The sequence below is a fragment of the Mus caroli genome, chromosome 2 (genome assembly GCF_900094665.2).
Source record: "Mus caroli chromosome 2, CAROLI_EIJ_v1.1, whole genome shotgun sequence".
In the NCBI taxonomy this organism is placed as follows: Eukaryota; Metazoa; Chordata; class Mammalia; order Rodentia; family Muridae; genus Mus; species Mus caroli.
The window spans coordinates 21,953,683-21,975,953 of record NC_034571.1 but is presented as its reverse complement, the minus strand read 5'-3'; the positions used below and the strand labels follow the sequence as shown (position 1 = coordinate 21,975,953).

The window sequence follows — 22,271 nt, the reverse complement described above, 5'->3', positions numbered from 1 at the left end:
TGCTCCCACAGGCTGTTTGCTTATTTATGAACTATTTAGAGTTTTCTTCTCTAGCCTTTAGATAAGATAACTTATACATGTCCCTGGAACTCCTTCTGTGGCTCCATCTTGTCCTCTGCAATACCTCCCTCCGTTGTTTCCAGTGACTGATCATGCTATCTTAGGCAGTTAAACCCGTGTGTGAGAATGTCAACATCTTGCCACTCCTGGGTCAGCTCTCAGTAGTTGACTTTTCTTCTTTTTGTGGCTCTCCATATCTTTTAATTTAGAAGTGGATGCTGGGCATTGTTGGTGCAGAGCACCTGCTGTGTGCTGAGTCTCTTCAGGATTGTCAGTTTCTACACTCAGGTATCCTCCTTGTGGATATTTAAATGTTTTGTCCCACTTTTTGTTGTTATTGAGATAGAGTCTCACTCTAGGTTGCCTGGAACTCACTATGTAGCTCCGGCTGGCTTTGAACTTGTAGCCAGTACTTCTGCTCCAGCCTCTAGGTCCTGCCTGACAGAATGAGCCACTGTGCTCAGCTCATCCTCTTCTTCCCTGTGGAGTGACCTACCTGATTTTAATCTGGTTTCCAAACCCTTTTTTTCTCTTTCCTTCTCTCTTTCTTGGAGGGGGTCTTACCATATAGCCCTGACTGGCATGGAACTCCAGGCTAGTCTCTAACTGACAGAGATCTGCCTGCTTCTACTATCCCAGTAGACCAGAGCCACCATGGTTTGATGGCCCAGCATCTTTTATCAGAGGTCTTTGTTTATATGTTTGTTGGTTGGTTGGTTGTGATGTCTCTTATATAGCTCAGGCTGGCCTCAAACTTTCTTTTCTTTTTTTTGTTTTTTTCAAGACAGGGTTTCTCTGTGTAGCCCTGGCTGTCCTGGAACTCATTTTGTAGACCAGGTTGGCCTTGAACTCAGAAATCCGCCTGCCTCTGCCTCCCAAGTGCTGGGATTAAAGGCGTGTGCCACCACGCCCGGTGGCCTCAAACTTTCTATGCAGACAAGGAGCCAGCCTTCACCTCCTAAGTGCCTAAAGTTGCAGGCATGGGCCACCATCCCAGCTCTTCAGACATGCATGTTATAAATCTCTGCTCTACAAGTCTTCCCTCCCTCCCTTCCTCCTTTCCCTCCTTCCCTTCCTCCTTCCCTCCTTCTCTCTCTCCTTCCCTCCTTCTCTCTCTCCTTCCTTCCCTTTCTCCCTCCACCCTCCTCTTCTTTCTCCCGCTCTCTCTTTTCTTCTTTGTTTTCATTGTTGGGAAACACAGTGTTGGGGGTTCACACATGCTAAGCAAGCACTTTCCCATTGAGGTGCACCCACAAAATGTAATTTTGATATAAAGTTAGTTAAAATTTCCAAATCACAGCTTTTGCATGCTATTTGAAGAACTCTCTCCCATCTTCTCATGTTTATAAAGAACAAACCCACTTTAATTTGAAGTCATTTTAAACTCACCTAAAAGTTAAGTAGAGTTCAAAGCTGCATCCTCTGCGTGTCTCGTGGTCTCGGCCACAGCTTGCCACGAGTGCCCTTTGTTCTTTGTTCTTTTAGCTGCACCTGTAGTTTTTTTCAAAACATTTTGGGTAAGCTGCAGACACCGTGTCTCAAACAGCACATTCTCTTATACAGTCACCATGTTCACCCAGTGTTTGGTCCCCCAGCTCTGTGGTCTGGTCTAAGGCCTGCACTTACAGGCATGGGGCATCCTAATTATCAGGTTATTCATGGTGGATACTTCAGTCCAGGCCGGCTTCACAGTCTGTCTGCAGAGCTCAGTTCCTTTGGTAGACCATCCTCCAGGATGGTCCCTGCTCTGGGTGCCTTCACATCTGTTGTGAGTAGAGGATTCAAATACAGATTTGGCATGGTACTATGAAGCTGCCTAGGGTAGTTTTGGAGTGGCTCAGCCAGGTGAGGTCACTGTTCCCCCTTGAGGGCATGGCAGCAGTCCTGTGTATAGGCAGCCTTCCTTTCTGTGGTGATGCTGGAGGTAGATGGCTACTCAGTGTTGTGGGAGTGACAGCTAGCACTGCAGCTCACTTAGAGCTAACAGCCATGTGCAGCAGCCTCCTGCTGCCACTGCCTGCTGATTTATTCTCTTCCGTCAGTTGATGTGATTTATCTACCTTGTTTTTTTTAAAGCATTTTCCTACTGCCTTATTCAGCAAAAACAGTCCAGGTTCACTTTACCCTCCCTGAATAAGTTGTTTTTAACTTTCAGTGGAGACTTGTCTATTTTAGTTTTCCTTTCTCCTCCCCTCTTCCTCTTTTCTTTCCTTCCCTTCCCTCTCCCTTCCTCCTTTCTTTCCTTCCTGTAACAAGTGGTGTGTACCACTGACCCATGCTCAAGGGCTGTTTAGGAATGATGATCTCAGAGCTGGGTTTATTTATTGCTGACTAATAATAGTGTTCAGTTGCCAGGCAGTGGTGGTGCACACCTTTGATCCCAGCACTTGGGAGGCAGAGGCAGGCGGCTTTCTGAGTTCGAGGCTAGCCTGTCTACAGCCAGGGCTACACAGAGAAACATTGCTCCCCCTCAACAGTGCTCTGTCTATCTGCCTTCTGTCTCTGTCTGTCTCTCTATCTCTGTCTCTGTCTCCCTCCCTCCTTCCTTCTCCTGGAACTCATTCAGTAGACCAAGCTGACCTCAAATTTATAGAAATCCACCTGCCTCTGCCTCCTGAGTCCTGGGATTTAAAGGCCAGCAAGTCTGGCCTCCAAGTTACTTCTTTTTTCTCCACCCTTGGAGACCAGGTTTCTCTGTAACCCTGGCTGTCCTGAAATCACTATTTAGACTAGGCTGGCCTTGAATCTAGAGATCCACCTGCCTCCCCGTCACATCCTGCTACCTCCACATGCTGGGATTAAAGGCTTTTGCTATCACTGCCTGGCTTCAAGTTACTGAGTAGGCCTGGCCCTAGATTCTGGGCTCTTACTCTCCCTGCCACTTTGGCACTTATTATTAAAAGGGACATCTTACGTGCCACCATGCCAGTGCTCTCTTAGATACCGGATTTCTGTAAACTGTAAGATCTTAGTTCAAGCTCTGCTGCCCTGTTGATTTGTTAATCTTGAGCCTGAGCTGGGAGCAGCTTTCTTTCTCTGCCTTGTAAATTGTTCAGATTTTTTTATTCCCTCCATCCTTGACCTTGGCCTGACCTTGGATTCATTTTCAATTATTGCTGAGAATCAAGATGCCAAGTGCCTCTCACAAGAGCAACTGGGCATGGATTCAGCCACGGCCACCTGATGTCCCAGTTTTTCTCACCGTGCTCTGAAGCCCTTCATTACATTTATTCCTAGAAATCCATTTCTTGTTTTAATTACGTGTTTAAGTTTCTTTCTGTAGTTTTGTGTTGCTCATGATAATATACAGAAACAAACTGAATGACACGTTTTCTGACTTACTCTAATGGTTTACCTGCAGTGTCTTCTGAGATGTCTATGTATATAATGGGGCTCTCTGCTAACTCATTCCCTCCCTCCCTCCCTGCTCCTTCTTCCTTCCCACCTGGGGCCTCAGGCATGTTAGGCAAATACTCTATCACTGAGCTATACTCAAACTGATTTGTTTATCTATTTATTTATTTTTGTTTGTTTGTCTGTGCAGCCCTAGCTATCCTGGAACTCTCAGTGGACCAGGCTGGCCTTGAACTCAGAGATCTGCCTGCACAATGTCCGGGTGCTGGGACTAAAGGCGTGTACCACCACAGTGGGCTTCTTTTCTTTTCTTTTCTTTTCTTTTCTTTTCTTTTCTTTTCATTTTAAGACAAATATTAAGTTGTATCCTAGACTAGCCTTGAATTTGTGACTCCTCTGATTCAGCCTCCCAGATAAAGTAATTACAGATATATGACAAGCCATTTAGCTTGTTCTTTTCTTCGTTTCTTCTTCTTCTTCTTCTTCTTCTTCTTCTTCTTCTTCTTCTTCTTCTTCTTCTTCTTCTTCTTCTTCTTCTTCTTCTTCTTCTTCTTCTTCTTCTTCTTCTTCTTCTTCTTCTTCTTCTCCTCCTCCTCCTCCTCTCCTTCTCTTCCTTCCCCTCCTTCTCCTTTGCAATAGTATAGCTTTGGACACAATGTAGCTGAGGCTGACCTTGAACTGCTGATCCTTCTGCCTCCACCTAAGGCGTGCACCTCACACTTGGTTTTCTTGGTGATAGAGAATGGCTTTGCACCTGCTAAATAAGCTCTCTACCAACTGAATGGCAGCTCCAGCCCAGGACTTTATTTCTAAGGTTACCCTTCAAGGTTCCTTTCTTATCTCATGGCTTTAGCTGGGATTTCTTGTGTGCTTTTCATTCCCCAATTCAGGAAAAGCTTTTGATCTCACAGACTTCAGTGCTGTTCTAGGCCTGCTCTGATGTGGTTTTTGTTGTTGTTTTGTTTTTGTTTTATCAAATTAAGAATATTCCCCCCAGCCCCTACCCCCACCCCCCACCCCTGCCTAATGATAGCCACACACCACTTGCATTAGTTAGTTTTCTGTTGCTCTGGTAAACATACGATGACCAAAGGTAGCTTATAGAACAGTTTGTTTGGAGGGAGACTCCATTTTAGCAGAGGTTTGGGGGTGGGGCATGGCAGCAGGCCCCTGGGTCCAGAAGCAAAGTTCACATCTTCAACCACAAGCATGAAGAAGCTGAGAGACCAAACTGGAAGTAGGAGAAGGCTATAGACCCTGCAAGCCTGCCTCCAGTGATGGAATCCTCCATCAGGACCACCAAATAGCTTCACCAATGGAAGCCCAAAGTTCTTAATACACATGAGCCTGTGAGGAAATTATTCAAATCATCACACTGCTTAATGCTAAGCTGCACTGGGCAAAATGAAGCTGGGTGCATGTCACCAAGTGGTGGGGTCTTGAGGCACCGCTGTCCTGTGTGTGGCTTCCGTGTGTGAGAAACAGGGCCCAGCAGTGTATGAGTTCCCTATTGTATTTTGTTAATTTTATTTACTTTTTTTTGGTTGGTCTTTGGTTTTTGAGACGAGGTCTCACTGTTGTCCCTGGCTGTCCTGGAGGAGCTTGCTGTGTAAGCCAGGTTGGCCTTGAACTCAGATATCTGCCTTCCCCTGCCCACAAATGCTGAAGTAGCATGTGCCGCCATATACCATGGGATAAAGTCACCCTCTGAGAGGTAGCTGAGAGGTAGCATCCTCTAAATCTGGCTTGCTAGTGTCATCTTTCAGAAGGGGCCTCAGGCATGAGAGCTCAGTGGGGTGCTTGTGGCTTGCAGATGCTAGACCAGGAAGCCAACCTTTGTAGCCAGATCCCCAAAGCTGTGCTGATGGCTCTGCCTTTGTTGTCTCCAGCTCTGGGCTTGAATGAGACCTGTACCAGGGATGTCCGTGGCTCCCCAGGATCCCTGAATGTGGAGTCCAAGTACAAGGCCTGGATCTGTGCCACAGGCAGGTTGAGTCCAAGTGGCCTTGCGCTCATTCATGGCTTGAAACGTGAAAATCTCCCCAGGCCGTGTTTTCAGTGTTTGATCCCCAGGTCTTGAGAGAAGTCATGGAAGTGTAGGCAAGGGGGTGCCTAGCTAGGGACGATGAATAGCCATTAAAAGCACAGGCTGTACTTCCAGAGATCAGAGTTCAGTTCTCAGCACCCACATAGCAGGTCACAGCTGTCAGTGCCTCCAGTTCAAAGGGCCCTGACTTCCTCTTCTGTCTCTTAAGGATGCTCATATGCATTCACTGGTGCACACGAAACACTTGACGGGCGTGGCGGCGCATGCCTTTAATCCCAGCACTTGGGAGGCAGAGGCAGGCGGATTTCTGAGTTCGAGGCCAGCCTGGTCTACAAAGTGAGTGCCAGGACAGCCAGGGCTACACAGAGAAACCCTGTCTCGAAAAACAACAACAACAAAAAAAAAAGAAACACTTGAAAAGAAGAATTCCCAGTCCCTTTCCTTCTCTGTTTCATGTCTGCCATGGTCAGCCATGCCCTTCCCTCCATGCTGGACTGAGCCCTGTGAACCTGTGAGCTAACATAGAGGATTTCTCCCTTCAAAACTCACATCAATTATTTTGTTACAATTTAAATTAACTAACACAGAGTGATCTCTGTGGTCAAATGCCATTTTTTAATTGGTTAATACATTTAATAATTAGCAAATTAGTAATTTATTGTTGTTATAGTTTTCCCTTGTTTTTTTGAGACAGGGTCTCACTATTTAGTTCTGGCTGACCTGAACTTACTACGTAGACCAGGCTGGCCCTGAACTCACAGAAATTCATCTGCCTTTGCCTCCCAAGTGCTGGGATTAAACTCATGTGCCACTGTGCCCAGCTCAGATTTTATCTTACTCAGCTCCTCTGGACCCCTCCCCTGCATAGAATCACTTTTAGCCCAACTGTCTTGTATTAGTGTCTCTTCTATTTATTTACTTACTTACTTATTTTCAGTAGTGTATGTGTGGGGAAGTTGTGTGTGCCCCATGGCTCATGTAGAGATCAGAAGACAGCTTCTTGGTTCTCTCCTGGGAATCAAACTTGGATTGTCTGGTTTGACACTGGCACCTCTATCCACCTTCTCAAAGTTCCTACTTGTTTGTTTACTTGTTTTTAAGATAGTGTCTCCCCGCACAACTTTGGCTGGTCTGGAGCTTGTTGTGTAGACAGACTAGCCTGAAACTCACAAAGTCCATCTGCCTACTAGGATTTAAGGGATGTACCACTATGCCTGGCTTACTATATTACATATAGTTTAGTTTCAGTTTACAAAACCAAAAATTAGGGGCTGGAGAGATGGCTCAATGGTTCAGAGCACTGCTTGCTCTTCTAGAGGACCCAGGTTCAATTCTGTACCCATCTGGTCGCATACAACCATCAATAATTCCAGTTCCAGGGGATCTAGGCTTGTACATAGTGTACTGACAAACCACACATACCCACAAAACAATTAAAAACACGAAAGCCCACAATAAGTAATATTAATAAAATAAACGCCACCTTGTTAGGCCTGTAAATCATGCTTCTTTGGGATGGAGCCCAGTGTTCCCACTCTACCTTGAGTGCCAGTTAGGGTCCTACATGTTGCCAAGTCATTACCACAACATATTTTGGTGTGCTCTGTTGTCTTTATTGTCTCCATAAATATTTTCTTAATGTATGACACCCTCCCCTCCTTCTATGGCCCGTGAGTTTATGGCATCTGTGTCATTTCCAAGCACAGGCAGAACTGGGCTCATCTTAGCAGACTGAATCCTGTGTGGTCCTGGAGTGTACTCAGACTCCCCCTCTCTCTAGAGTCTGTGGAGACATGCTTGGTGCCCTACTTAGTCCCAAATGTGCTAAGAGGAGGTTGCATGGGCCACCTTATAAGCTGTACCAAGGTTTCAAGGCAGAGCTGGGAGTTCTTCCAGATTGGCCTGGTCTTGGGTGGGCACAGAGACAGTGTGTGACTCTTGAATTCCTGCTGCTGTCTTGCTAGCTGTACTGGATGCATGCTAATCTCAGGCTTGTTGTCTTATTATGAAATAAACCCCACTAAGACTGGCAGTCTTTCCTTACATTAATTTCTCTTGGTCTGATGTTTATATAGTACCCAGCTCTCTTCTATGTCCGGTGTACCTGCACTGTCTTTCCTGGCTCTTGCTTTATCTTGTGACAGGGTCATACTGTGTTTCACGGGCAGGCCTGGAGTGCCTCATATCCTTTCCCCTCTGTCTCCTGGACACTGGAACCCACAGTGCCCGTCACTACCTCAGCTCCAAGGTTTGTGTTATTGGCATACATGGCCCACTCACACTCCCTAAACAAGCTGCTTTAAGGTTTGACCCCTACTGTGCCCTGACCACTGTTACGCCTTCCTTTCTTCCTCCTTTTTTTTTTTTTTTTTTTTGCATTAAACAAGTGTCCTTTCTTCTGTGAATAAGGCTTGTAAGTTTTTATGTTGTCCTTCTAAGGCAGTGGTTCTCAAGTCATGGGTCACAACCCCTTTTTGGAGGTTGAATGGTCCTTTCACAGGGATCTGTCTCCTAAGACCATCTTACATATTAGGTGTTTACCTTATGATCCACAACAGTAGCAAAAACACAGTTATAAAGTAGCAACAAAAATAAATTTATGGTTGGGGGTCATCACGACATGAGGAACTGTATGAGGAAGGTTGAGAACACTGCTCTAAAGACAAATGATTTCAGCGTCTGCGTTAGGATTTCATAGTCTTTGGGACAGTTACCTGGCACCACGAAGCCTTTCTGCACAGGAGTCTCCCCTTCTCCTCTGCCATGCCGTCTTCTCCCACGCCTGTTGCCCTGTTGCTCCCCTGGTATGCCTCAGTTCTGTGAGCAGTTTAAACTCCACCCAGCTTGTTTTAGAAGTTGCTTTCCTGTGTCTCCCTGTGCATTTATCTTTATAGTACCTTCCATTCCCTGGCATTGCCTCTCTGACCTGCTTGGGGCCATCTTCCTCCTTAGGGGCTTGTGTTGGGTCCTGGCACTGGTCTTCAGCCAGCAGCCCTCTTCCCTGTGGCACACCATTGCCACCAATGCAAGGCAGTTGCCAAAGCTACAGTTCTTCATGTGCTTTCTGTTCTGATTTGTCTTTTTTTTTTTAATAAATAAATCCTTTTTATTTTTTATTTTTATTTTTTTAAAGATCTGTTTATTTTATGTATGTGAATACACTGTGGCTGTCTTCAGACACACCAAAAGAGGGCATCGGATCCCATTACAGATGGTTGTGAGCCATCATGTGGTTGCTGGGATTTGATCTCAGGAAGAGCAGACAGTGCTCTTAACTGCTAAACCATCTCTCCAGCCCTTGTCTTTTTTTGTTTGTTTGGTTTTTTTGTTTTGTTTTTTTCGAGACAGGGTTTCTCTGTATAGCCCTGGCTGTCCTGGAACTCACTCTGTAGACCAGACTGGCCTCAAACTCAAAAATCCTCCTGCCTCTGCCTCCCGAGTGCTAGGATTAAAGACGTGAACCACCACTGCCTGGCTTGTCTTTTTTTTTTTTTTTTAGATGAAAATTTCTTATGTGCATGGTGTCTTGCCTCCATGTTTGTCTGTGCACCATGTGTATGCTGTGCCCACAGAGGCCAGAAGAAGGCATTAGATGTCTCTGGAACTGGAGTTACAGGGGGTTGTGCCCTGCCATATGGGTGTGGGGATTGAACCAGTATCCTCCCCGTGAGCAGCCAGTGCTCTTGACCACTGAGCCATCTCTCCAGCCCTGTCTCCTGCACTCTTGTTTTCCTGTGGCCATCTGAGTTGTTTTTTGTTTTTTTGTTTTTTTTTGTTTGTTTGTTTTTAAAGATTTATTTATTTTATGTATGTGAGTACACTGTTGCTCTCTTCAGACACACCAGAAAAGGGCATCAAATCCCATTACAGATGGTTGTGAGCCACCATGTGGTTGATGGGAATTGAACTCAGGACCTCTGGAAGAGCAGTCAGTGCTCTTAACCGCTGAGTCATCTCTCCAGCCCCATCTGAGTATTTTTAATGAATTATTTTCTAGTTCACCACTCTTATCTGCTCTGTGGAATTCTTCTCCTCATTGTCCTTCTGAACTCGTGGTTTTAGTTACTGCTCTGTTTTATTTCCTTATTGATTCTGGTTTTCTTTGAGACTCCCAGTTTTGTTTCCCTTCCCTTTCCACACTCACAGCAGATGTACCATGTGTGTCTGCTAACGATCAGATCGAATGTCTTTTTGTAAATTGTGCTTTTATCATCTGATCTGTGTCTAATATCTTTGCTGCTGTTTTCTGGTCTTTCCTGGCATAGTTCTCTTGACTCCTGGGTATTACTTGACAACATTTTAGAAGCTCTCCTTGGAACTGCTGCTCAGGCCCTTCCAGGCTGCAGTGAGAGGCCCTGGGTGGGCCAGTGTAGGCTGTTGTGAGCCCCAGCCTCAGCCATGGCTGTTTTGGGTTACAGCTGGAAGCCAGAACTGTCCCGCAGACTCTAACACACACACACACACACACACATACACACACACACACACCCGACAGGAACCACCAAGCTGTGTGTTGGCTCTTGTTTTTGAGTCTTGTCCTGCATGGCTGCTATTTAGTGTTCTACAGAGATACCCAAGGCTGGTTTTGGAGTGGTGCTCAGCATTCTGTCCCGAGCCCCATGCCTCTCTCCCATGCCCACTGTCTTTGGATCTTCCCAACCAGCTTGTCTTCTTATGCATACAGTTTGCCACATTTTCTTGAATTCGTGTTTCTCTACCTTGTTCTGTCTTTCATGCCTTTGGGGTCTTAGCTCCTAGCCCTCCATTTTATTTTATTTTATTTTATTTTTAAGCACAGCTCCTATGGTTGTTCTCCACATTGAAGCTCTTCTTGCCCTTGTGACTTCATAGCTGAAACATGGTCCTAGTTAGATGTGTTTATTTTTCCATAGCTCAGCACTGACTTAATTTAGAGATCATTAAAAAGAGTGTGTAGTGAACACTGCTTGCTGCTTGCTGGTCTGTTCCCTGTGGCAGCCATAGGTACCATATTTTAGGAGCTTTTCAAGCCCAAGATGTATGTGTGTATAAGTGTGAGGTATTAGCTTAGCCTTGTACAGATCTTTACTTTATATATACAGATCTTTACTTTGACCTATGCCCTTTGTATGACTGTGGCCTGTCCTCTCCCTGGATCCACCAGTCAAGGAAGCCAAATCCTGTACTATGTGAGGGTGGTACCATACCTCTTGGATGTCATTGGACAAAGTGGAAAGATTCATGAAAGGAGAGCAAGAAGGAGGCTTGGCCAGCATAGTGATGAGCACTGTAATGGTGATGGCCAGGGTAGCCCACAAAGAGAGGGATAGCCTTGGGTAGTGGGAGGATCTAGCTGAACTCAGGTGCCAGAGACTCTTGGGGTAAAAGCATTTCCCCTGCTATTCTGGGGTGAACTTGGCTCTAGGGAGAGACATTGACCAAGACCATGAGTGTGAAGGCTGTGCCAGCAATGTTAGGCTGGCCAGCCAACCAACCAACCTGGAGGACCAGGCCACTCATGGAAGCCATAAGGGTCCTGAAAATAAAGCATAAGGGAGCACTTAGATCCAGAAGATTGGCCACTGGGACTGACATGGGCCCATGTGGATGCTGTTGAGGTCTACACTAAGTCTTCTGTCAGCTGAGCATGGTGAGTCTAAAGACCACATGGCCCTCTGTTCTATACTGGGAGCCCACATCAGCTGTGAATATGTGTACATCCCCTGGTCCCATACCCACTGTCTTCTCTGGATCCTCCCAACCAGCTTGTCTTCTTGTGTATACAGTTTGCCACATTTTCTTGAATCTGAGATGGATTTGTCCTACATTTTGGCATCTGTGAGATGGGTATGTCCAGGTAATGTTGGTAACATGTCTGACCTCTGTCACACAGAGTCTCACTTGGCAATTGGAGCATCTTGGCTCCCTTTTTGAAGGGCTCTGGAAACTGGGAAGGGATGCTGCTTCAGGAAGTGCCTATACTGGTAAGGCCCATGTATGTTAGGTCCTTACAAGATGGGAGGCTACTGTTTAACAGGTCATGCTGAGCCAACACAGAGCCAGCTAAACCATAGAGTCCACCCTCAGTACTGGGTGAAGACGTGGTACCCAGAGGGAAAAAAGCCACACTGGGTATCCTTAACCTTTCAAACTAACATTCAGCTGTTGCAGACCCTGGCCATCAGGCAGGTGCCTGAGCCAGGAACTCTTAGAGACCCGGACCTGGATGGTATTGGGCAGGAAGTATGCGTTTGTTGGGGATAGGAGTGGGGCGCACAGTCTTCTGTGGAAGATCACGCATGTGTGGGCTCCACTTGCTTTGGTGCACAGGTAGTATCTCACACACCCTGCCTTCAGTTGCCTGCTCACCTCCCCACCTGTGAGGCCTCTCCTACAGGCTGCCTGCTCTTCATCCCTGTAAACCTGTTCCTAAGACCCAAGACCACTGTGTTCAGGTAGTGTCCTTTATGAGAACAACCTTGACTGCCAGACTCCAGTTACTTGGAAACTCCATGAAGCTGGTTTTCCAAGTGGCTCTCATTTTGTATTCACTGACAACACAAGGATGCTGGGTTCCATCTTCACCAGCACACAGCCTTGTAGCTGCTTTTAGGTCCTGATTTCAAAGACCAGGATAGGATTCCATTGTGGTTTCTTGACTGAGCAAACACTTTCTCAGTGCAGGCTCTCTTCCATAAATCCTTGATGTCTGCCCAGTTTTGAAACTGAGGTCTGGTTTTATTTTTAAAGATTTATTTATCTATGAGTATGGGTCTTTTTGTCTGCATGTATGTCTGCACAATAAAAGGGGATATTAGAATTCATGGGATTATGGTTATAGCTGGTTGTGAGCCTCCATGTGGGTGCTGGGGATTGAACTCAGGACCTCTGGAAGAACAGCCAGTGCTCTTAACCACTGAGCCATTTCTCTAGCCCTCAGGGTTTGTTGTTGTTGTTCTCCCTGTATAGCTCTGACTGTCCTGGAGCACTACTCTCCAGACTGTGCTAGCCTTGAACTCAGAAACCCACCTCCCTCTTCCTACTCAACCAGCTTTTTTGTTGTTGTTTTTAAGTGTTGAGTTCTGAGAGCGTTTTCTTTCTTGCATCCTGTCTGTAGCCATCCCATTTTGTTACTCTTTCACAGAAGTTTTGGTTTTGTTTGTTTCATTCTGAAGACTTCACATTTCTGCTTCTCTTAAGGATTTGTACTGTGGAAATCATGTCAGAACTCTTAGCCTAACCCAAGAACAGGATTTTCCTACCTTTCTCTTCTGATTGAGAATGGCAAAGGTCTATGGCTGCTTTGCTGGCTGCCACATGGTCTGTGGGCTCTGTGGTGACGAGTAGCTTTCCTGACTGTGCCCTGCACTCTTGGTGACTTGGCAGTATAGGTCCAGGGAGTCTTCCACGGTGTGAGTCAGCAGTTTTCTCTCACCGTGGGCGTGGGCTCGGCAATTCCACTCATAGTTAAGACTAAGGTTTATTTTCTGATTCTGAATTGGGGAGGGGGGATACCTCTAGTCTGTGAAGTAGCTAGGCCTCTGTGAAGCTCGAGTGAATCCCAAGGACATTTGTGGAACAGGGTAGGAGAGGCTGGGGGTAAGGAAGCTCCTGCTGGGTACCCTCCTGGGGGCAGATCCTGTGGGAAGAAAACAGGCAATGGGATCCATCCACCCTTCCATGCCTCCTACTCTCACCTGCCGCCTTTTGGTGCTGGCAAGGGCACCCAGGGCCTTATCCCAACTAAACATGCTCTACCACTAAACTACACCCAAAGTACTTATTTTTTTTGCTGCTGCTGCTGCTTTCTTTTTTTAAACATAGGGCCTCATGAAGCTGACCTTAAATTTGCTATACAGCTGAGGGTGACCTTGAGTTCCTGATCTTCCTGCCTCTGCCAAGTGCTAGGATTACAGGCCTGAGCCACCATGCCCCGCCTCCTCCTCCTCCTTTTAAATGTGCTTATAGTATGCCGTGATATTTTGCAGTCATTTTCAGTGACTTTAAGCATCTTCACACTGTTCAGCCGTCACTATTATCCTAACCATAGAGCTTCTTGAGATCTTCCCAAACTGACAAATTCCCTACTCAGTATCTACATTTTTGCTTCTTGGGTCTATGGGGTTTGACACCTGGCTTAGCAGCTTTCCTAGGTGACCATGTTAAGAGCCCTGGAATGCAACCCATAATATCATGTGACCACAAGTATCCAGTTTGCTTCCATGGTGTAACCCCAGGGAGGTAGGTCACTGATCCTGAGAGAGGGGGGTCAGTTGCTGAGTGTCTAGGGGGGGGCCCTATAACAGAGCTTTCTGCCAGGACTAGGAAGTGACTTCACTTCAGCTGGTGGTTAGTCAGCTCTTCATAGAGATAACTAACCATGCCTCACATGCTCTCACCCTAGGACGCTCAGTCTTAGAAACCAGAGCTTTGTCACCTGGCCTGGGGAATGTGGAAGTGACATTGATACCACTGAGACCAGTCCTGGATGATAGGAGACTGAGACCAGGACACAGGAAACCTCGTGTGATCACAGGATCTCCCCTCAGTTCACAGTCCTCTTGGGGGAGGGGGAGACGGCTCAGGGACAGACAGACTTCCAGCATACATGGAACCAAGTACCGACCCTGACACTGGCAAGACCCACTGAGGTCCACTGTGGGTGGGGATGAGTGTCCAGTCTCCTCTGGGAGTGATTTTCTGGAGTTCGATATCACACCACCTTGTAGCCTGGGTGGTGACTGAAGCCACTTAGGCCTGTGATGGGGAGATTTGGGGAAGGGGCAGGGCACACAAAGGAGCTCAGAACACCTTTGCAGATGAGCTAAGACTCAGATTGGTGTATTTTTAGCGGCGGTAGCATCCAGCACTTGGCAGGGCAGAAATAGAAGAGGTTTTTTGGGGCTCTGGGCTGACAGTCTCTGGCTCTTGGGGAGCCAGGCTGGGGAGGGGTGTGCATGTGGAGCACAAACAACTTCTGCTGTTGAGAAAAACATCTCAAGAGAGCGCTGGCTGCGGATGGAGAATTATTTCTGTTGGTGAACACTCTTTATGTAAATGCCACGCACGGCGCACAGCGTTGGCGCTGCTCGTTTGCATGTGTAATCACAGCAGGCGGGGCGAGGGGGGTGGATAATTATGTTTTAAAATACCATCCGGATTGTTTGATGTGTTCCCTCAGTCTCTGGGTAATTCCGGGCTGTAAAGATTCTTCATTGCTCTGTTGGATGGGAAATGCCACCTGGCTAGTCTGACCACCAGTTGGTACCAGGGGTTTGCATCTCAGCATCTCAGTATCTCAGCAGCTTCCATTTTCTAGCTTCTGTCCTCAGTGAATGTCTAGCAACACTCTAAGACTTCCACATAACACTGGCAGAGTTGTGCTTATTTGGGCTGCATCAAAAAGTAGTGGGCTGCCGGGCGTGATGGCGCACGCCTTTAATCCCAGCACTGGGGAGGCAGAGGCAGGCGGATTTCTGAGTTCGAGGCCAGCCTGGTCTACAGAGTGAGTTCCAGGACAGCCAGGGCTACACAGAGAAACCCTGTCTCGAAAAACCAAAAAAAATAAAAGTAGTGGGCCTAGGCACCTTGCTCTGACTCTAGACACTGAGGCAGAGCTGAGCTACAGATGAGCTCTCCACCCCATCTTCTGGGCTCCTCCTGTATTCTCCCAGTGAATTCACAGTGAATTCTCCTGTAGTGGATCACTGTGTCTTAGAGTATAGGTGGTCATTTCAGAACCCAGGTATTGGTCCTTGGGGATGGGCACTCCAACATCTCCCTAGGGGCAGGGTGTCAAGATGACTTGCAAGTCCTTTCTGTGCAGGACCCTCCCTTGTCACCTGTCCTTAAGGGGCCCCTGCACCGCAGCCCCCTGCTGAGAAGGGTTGAGAGTTCCTATTGTGTGGTCATTTGAGAAGGGGCCTAAAGCTACCCTGCTGTAGCAACCAGGTGCACCTGTGTCTGATCTTGGCGCTGTCTCGGGCAAGATCTAAGTCTGAGAAACCTGCCTTGAGCCGGCCAGCCTCATGTGAGCCAGTTCTAGCTGTCCTAGGGCCAAGTCCTACCTGCGCCGCACAGACACATACAGAAACACAGGCCCAGATACAACCATAGACATGACACATGCAGTCACATATACACTCAGACATTCAGATACACAAACACACATGTATAAACATACATGGCATACACACAAATGTGTTACTCCAGTCTCTGTGGCCTGTGGGAGCGTGAACCAAGGACAACCTGAAAGCCTAGCCTAGCTGCAAGGCCTCCTGGGAAAAGGGGCTGGAGAGGCAGTGGAAGAATGGACCAAGGCAAGACTGTGCAAGATTGGTTAGCACCACAGGTCCTCCTTGGTCTTGTAGCACATAGGGTGCCCAGTACGTAGTCCTTATTAAGGAATCTTGGCCCAGGCCCTCTGTGACTAGTAGGAGACTTCATCTTGCCTGTTGGCTATTGATGCTGGCTAGCTGGCATCCGGTACTCTGTGAAGCACACTCAGTCATGACTGCCTCTGTGGGATACAGCCTCAGAGCTACGGGTGCAGAGGATCTCTCAGGCCTAACTGCCTGTTCTAGAAGTGGTTTGCCAGAACATTTCCAGACAACAGGGATGCCAGACTGCCTGGCTTTACTCCTGACAAATATTTAAGAGCACTTTCAGTGCCAGGCCAAAACAGTCCTAGGGGACATATCCTGGACCCCTAAGACCTCTCATCTAAGACCCCTATCCCCTCATCTGCTAAGTAGAACTATACATATCTGGTTACCTCTTCCATGAAGCCCGTTGGAGGAGAGCTGGGTCCCTACTTGGGGCCCTGTTCTGTCTCACTGGCTGTCTCCTTCCATGAGTTTTCCTGACAGCAGAGTTGGCAGCTTCATACTCTGAAAGGTGCAAGCTGCTGAGTTTAAGCTCCATCTGCAGCCTCGAGGTCTCTGGTCAGGCTGTCCTATGTCCTGATTCCAGCACGTGCCCTCTGGCCTCCCCTTCAGTGCTTGCCTTCCCACCTAACCCATAACCTGTTGTCTTGACACCTCTGGGAAGCACCACTCACCCTGAGCAGCCTGTTGCCAGGCGCAGGCAGCCATTCTTCATAGCCATTTTCTCATTCATGCTATCAGGCATCTTTGCAGGACAGTGCTGGATGTGGAGTTGGACACACTGCATGTACAGTGTGGAGGACTGGTGCCGTGGTCCAGGCTGATAGGGAAAGCTTCTAACCTGGGCCTTGGGGAATGTAGTGGACAGGCACAGAACAGCCCCGGTTCACCCACAGACTCCAACCTAATTGGGTTAGTTTTTTGCCTTAGTGCAAGAGAAACCAGAGCCAGTGCCCCTGGAGAGCCGCTCCTGTGTCCTCATCCGTCGAGACCTGGTGGCACTTCCTGCCAGCCTCATCAGCCAGATTGGGTACCGATGCCACCCAAAGCTCTACTCAGAGGGAGATCCTGGAGAGAAACTGGAGCTTGTAGCAGGTGAGGTGGCCCCACCCATCACTGTATGCAAATGTCCTACCCTATTTTTCAGACCTATAAACAATACACTCATCACCAATCAGTCAAAAAGAAAGAAAAAAAGAACATCTTAAATTTCTTCTAATTTCCTTTTAGAAGAATGTGTCATTAAGAGGAGTTATTCAATTGAATTAATTTAGCATTTTAATTGAGTCCCCTGAGCTGGCCAGGCTTCTGATTGGCAGGGGCTATATCCATGATGCATTTTAATTTAGGTCACAGATAGAACCAAGTCACACAGTTACCAGTGTCTCTCCTGCCCCAGTGTTTGGTCACAGTGTCTGAATAGTAGTTCACAGTGCAGAGTGGAGTCCAGAAGCACTTGGGGCCAGCACCTTTTCAGAAACATCATCCCTTTAGTGTTGGGATGCTTGCATTTTGTAAGGCAGTATTCAGCAAGATCCAAGTAGGTGGTGTCCCAGTGGCTTCCACAGTTTCCTTTAATTGCCTGTTTGAGAGAAGTCTCTCTATATAGCCCTAGATTTCCTGGAACTTGATATGTAGACCAGGCTGGCCTCTAACTCACAGAGATCCCCTTGTCCCTGTCTCCTGTGATTGGATTAAAGGTATGAGCCACTGTGTCTGGATTTTAATTGCTCATTTTGTTTGCTTGGGAAGCCCCAAGCAAGCTGGACAGGTTCCTCAGCTCTGCACCTTAGCTCTGCCTACCTGAGGCACCCTCTCCTGCTTCTTTCTGGATAGCACCCCTACTGGCACATCCTGGGTAGCATCTTGAGGTCCACTCTCTTAACAGAACAGAAACTCCAGACTCTGTCCAGTTGTCCCCCTCTCCTGGAAACCAGTGCCTTAGAGACTCCATTACTGACCAGCTCTCCGGTAGGCAACGGGAGTTTAACTTCCAGGGTAGGATGGAGTAGGGCTGCTCCATCCAAGTCCTAGAGCAGAACAGAATCTCTGGAAGCTACTAGAGACAGTCCCTCATACTGCTGTGATGCCTTTTAAGAGGGCAGAAGTGTTCCTCAGGCAAGAGCAGGTTCCTGTCTTCACCTTGTCTCTTTCTTCTGCTAAAACCTAATAGACAGGACTGATGGAAAGATCCAAGAACCAAGTGTGCATATGTGCATACCTGTAACTGAGTGCCTGGGAGACTGAGGCAGGGGAATTAAGAACTGAAGGCAAGCTTAGACTCTATAGTAAGAGCTCGTCTTAAAACAAAAAGGCTTAGCCCATGCGCTGTCAGAATAAGATAAGCAACCAAGCAGTGGTGCCCACGCCTTTAATTCCAGCACTCAGGAAGTAAAGGTAGATTGACTTCTGAGTGTGAAGCCAGCCTGACCTACAGAGTTAGTCCATGATGACCAGGGCAACAGAGGAGACTGTCTCGAGAAACAGAAAAAATCGGATGAGGGAGACCCACATAAGTGGGAACACACAGCCAGAGCTGCAGTCTAGTGCACCTCTCATTGTTTTCGCCTGTGCTTCCCTCCAGTCAAGTGATAGGCTCTTCCCGTGTGACTACACCCTGTACACAGGTGGCCTCCCGGATCCAGCTGCTCTCATCTCCATAGGTTCTGTCCTCTGCTCATCTACACTATACAGGGGCTTCTGGGACACTGTCAACTCTCTGCGGGGTCTATGGCTGAGAATGGCTTCTCTGTTCACACCTGCACTAGAGCTTCCTTGAACGCATGAGGTAGAGAGGCCAGTGCTGGGCCAGCAGAAGCCTCAGCTGGATTCTCCAGACTGCTGTCCATCTCTCCCAACTTCTGCCCATGGTTCTTTGGTGTCTGGGAAAGGACAAGGTGGGAAGCCAAAGCCAAAGCTAGCTCCAGAAAGTTCCTGAGGCGGTGGCAAGGGCTGAAGTTCTCTAATCCTGCCCACAGGCCTTATCACAATAAAGGAAGCTCAGGGGTTAAATGAAACTGAAGGTATGGGGTTTGCCACATCTTTTTCCCAAACCCTGGTGGCTTTCAGTTGAGGATGGGAGTATGACAGGAAAAGGTTTGGCCTTGGCATCCTCCAGCCCTGGTGTCTTCTAGCAGGTGAGAGCTGAGATTGTTTTTGTCCTAGAGACCTCACTTCACCTCCCACCCCTCCCCCCTTAGAGGGCATGAGCCCTGGCTTAGTTTATCAGACTAAAGACCTCACACATTGATGTCTGCTGGCTTTAGGCTCCGGGGTCTACATCACTCGTGGCCAGCTCATGAACTGCCACCTGTGTGCAGGGGTGAAGCACAAGGTCCTGCTGCGGAGGCTCCTGGCCACCTTCTTTGACAGGTAGGTGTTTAGGGGGCTGCAGAAGCTTCTAGAGTTTCCGGTAGCTGTGAGCTGCCTTGGTCATGAACGGTTTGAGCTTTTATAGCCTTCTGCTCTTTCCTAATACAGATGTGGGCGTCTGATATGGAGATGCCCTAGAGAGGCTCTGGAAAGATCCTTGTATGTTAGGGCCCAGTCTGGTGAAATACTGGCTGTGTACCCCTCCCCAAAGAAAGCAAAAAGCTCTATACACACTACCATGTGCATGAGTCAAAAGGGCCCCTTCCCTAAGGCAAAACAAGGCACTCAGGTGACTCAGGATTTCCCATGGATAATGCCTGGGTCAGTCAGCTTCCTAGTCTTGTCACTCAGGTTGCCCACTCCCTGGGAGTTCTGTCCCTTAGAGGAAGACTGGACCTTCCTTCAACATTGTACATGACTCAGGAGACATACATACTTGTTCAGGGGACACGTGGGTGGGTGTGGGATCTGGGCTCTTTCACCTGGTATGTGAACAGGAAGCTCTGCCCCCTTTCCTCATCCCTCTCCAGGAACACACTGGCCAACAGCTGTGGCACTGGCATTCGCTCCTCCACCAGTGATCCGAGCCGAAAGCCACTGGACAGCCGAGTCCTGAACGCTGTGAAACGTGAGTGGGCAGCGAATGGTCACTCCCGTAGGGTGGGTCTGGGAGACTCTAGGAATCCATCTGGACTCGAGATCTCAACTGAGGCAGGCTAAGGCCCCAGGGTCATTCTGGGCCATCGGCTCCTGTCCTGCATGCTTGCTTTGGCCTGCAGCACCGGGACCAGCAGGGAGAAAAGAGCAGCAAGTAGAACTCGTCTCGAGGTGTTAACGTCCTTGGTAGGTTTCCAAGTGTGATGAATTCAGCTGCGAAACTATTTTAATATGTGAAATAGATCTAATTTTCCTTTTTGAACAAAACCCCTTATTTACATGTTGAGGTTATTTTGAGCCTTTGCCATCTGTTCGGCCGGCTTCTGCCTCCCGCTCCTGCGTGGTGGGGCGGAGCCCAGTCCATCTCTGTGGCAAGCCACCGCCCAGCCCTGTAGCGGCAGATGCAGAAGAAGCTGTACCACCCAGTATACACAGAGACTGGCCCTGAGCACAGCTGCCTGGGGCCACTGGCCCAAGAAATGCCTTATCTTCTTACTTAGAAATTCCCTTTGTGAGACTAATTCTATTTTATAGAAGAGGATAATTACAGTCCTGAGGAATGAAGTGACCCATTCACACTGGAAGGTGGTGAAACTGGGCTTTGAGGAACCTGTTCCTGGTTGATACTTGTGGGGGACCTTGGTCTCCAGCTCCTTAGGAAACAGAAGCGTTTGTTTTGTTTCATTGATGAGGACACCCACACTCCTTTTTGTCTGCCGTGTCTGAAACTAGGGATGGTGTTGATGAGCCAACTGATCATATGGGAGGGAGCTGACCTGTCTCGTTTTTCAGGGGGAGGTGAGAAGATTAGACACAGGTTAGACACAGGTCCAAACCTGGTGGGCACCCAAACAGACTTACCTTACTGTTATAGACATGTCCTAAAGATCATATATGAGTGGAGGAAAGAAAAAGTGACTTCTGGATTGACAGCTCAGATCAGGGGATCCCAGTGAGGATCAAGCTTGCAGACACTCCAGCCCTGGGCACCTTACTTCTGTGGACACTTAGGCAGCAGTGGGCAGGGAGAGGCTGCTCTTACTCCTCTTGCTTCTCTCTCCCATGCAGTGTACTGTCAGAACTTTGCCCCCAGCTTCAAAGAGAGCGAGATGAACGTGATTGCCGCAGACATGTGTACCAATGCTCGCCGTGTCCGTAAGCGCTGGCTGCCCAAGATCAAGTCCATGCTTCCAGAGGGTGTGGAGATGTACCGTAGCGTCATGGGTGCGTCGGCCGCCAGCCTGCCCCTGGACCCCGAGTTCCCATCTGCGGCTCCACAGGTGTTTGAGCAGCGCATCTATGCTGAGCGAAGAAGTGATGCAGCCACCATCGTGGCTCTGAGAACTGATGCGGTGAATGTCGATCTGAGCACTTCAGCTAACCCTGCCTTTGAGGCTAATGAGGAGGTGGATGGGGGTGGCTCTGTTATCCAGGAGGTGGCTGCCCCAGAGCAGCTGCCTGCTGATGGCCAGAGCTCCCCTCAGGCCTTTGAGCAGGGCAACACCAGCTCCAGTAGGCCTCAGACACCAGTGGCCACAGCAACAAGAAGGCCAGAGGGCACCTATGCAGGGACCTTGTAAGTGGCCGGCAAGGCCAGCTCACAAGGAACCGAGTACTAAAGCTGCTTGCATGCGTTACTAATACAAACAAATGTGATCAAGCCACTTACCTACTGAACTGCTACTGCTGCCTGACAAAAATGTGATTTTTATTCTGCCTGTATTTAAAATGGATGAAGGAAACAAATGCATTCATTATACTGTAAACATTTAGGCCGCTGGCCACTCTCTGGGACAAAGGTCCCAGGGCAACTTTTTGATATTCCCCAGCTCAGTCTCCCGTGGTAGTGTTCTCTCTCCCTTCTTGGGGAGACAGAAGAGGCCACCAGGTCCCTGATGTCCTGCCCTGACCCTGCCTCATCCACCCTTCTTATTCCCCTGCTCTGAAAGCAGAAGCTGGGGCAGCAGTGGCCTGGGGCTGGAGGGGCAGACACGACACTCCATTCTTACCCATAAGGACCCCACTGGGACAGTGGGGGGAATGCTGGGCCCCCAGAGGCCAGACTTCTCTTGTTTTCATTCCTCCCAAGAAGCTGCCTGCGTGCATGTATGTGTGCGTGTGTGTGTGTATGTGTGTGCATGTGTGTGTATTCATATGTGCGCACACACACATGAGTGAGTGAGAGAGAGAGAGAGAGAGAGAGAGAGAGAGAGAGAGAGAGAGAGAGAGAGAGAGACCAGTGATGGCCCTGCAGTAGCTGTGGCTGGTCATCTGGGGGTGGGGGAAAGATGAGGTGTTCCCCCCTCCATACCTGTGTCCTCACTCTGCTCCACCCAGATCCCCAGCGGCTGGCCTGCTGATCCCCCCAGGGTCTCTCTGCCCCTGGCCATGGCTGCCCTCACCACCCTCTGCCTCTC

At 48.4% G+C, this 22,271-nt stretch overlaps 1 protein-coding gene across 3 annotated transcripts in view; it reads left to right on the top strand.

Moving 5' to 3' along the window:
* Nacc2 (NACC family member 2) overlaps positions 1-22,028 on the top strand; it is a 67,089-nt gene extending 45,061 nt beyond the window's left edge. For all 3 annotated transcript variants that reach the window (XM_029472943.1, XM_021150620.2, XM_029472941.1), the window contains 4 exons: positions 16,756-16,920; positions 19,092-19,197; positions 19,728-19,825; positions 20,923-22,028. In XM_029472943.1, coding sequence (XP_029328803.1) covers positions 16,756-16,920; positions 19,092-19,197; positions 19,728-19,825; positions 20,923-21,434 — 881 coding nt within the window. In that variant the 3' untranslated portion in view covers positions 21,435-22,028. The remainder of the gene's footprint in view (positions 1-16,755; positions 16,921-19,091; positions 19,198-19,727; positions 19,826-20,922) is intronic.
* Positions 22,029-22,271: the final 243 nt, after the last annotated feature.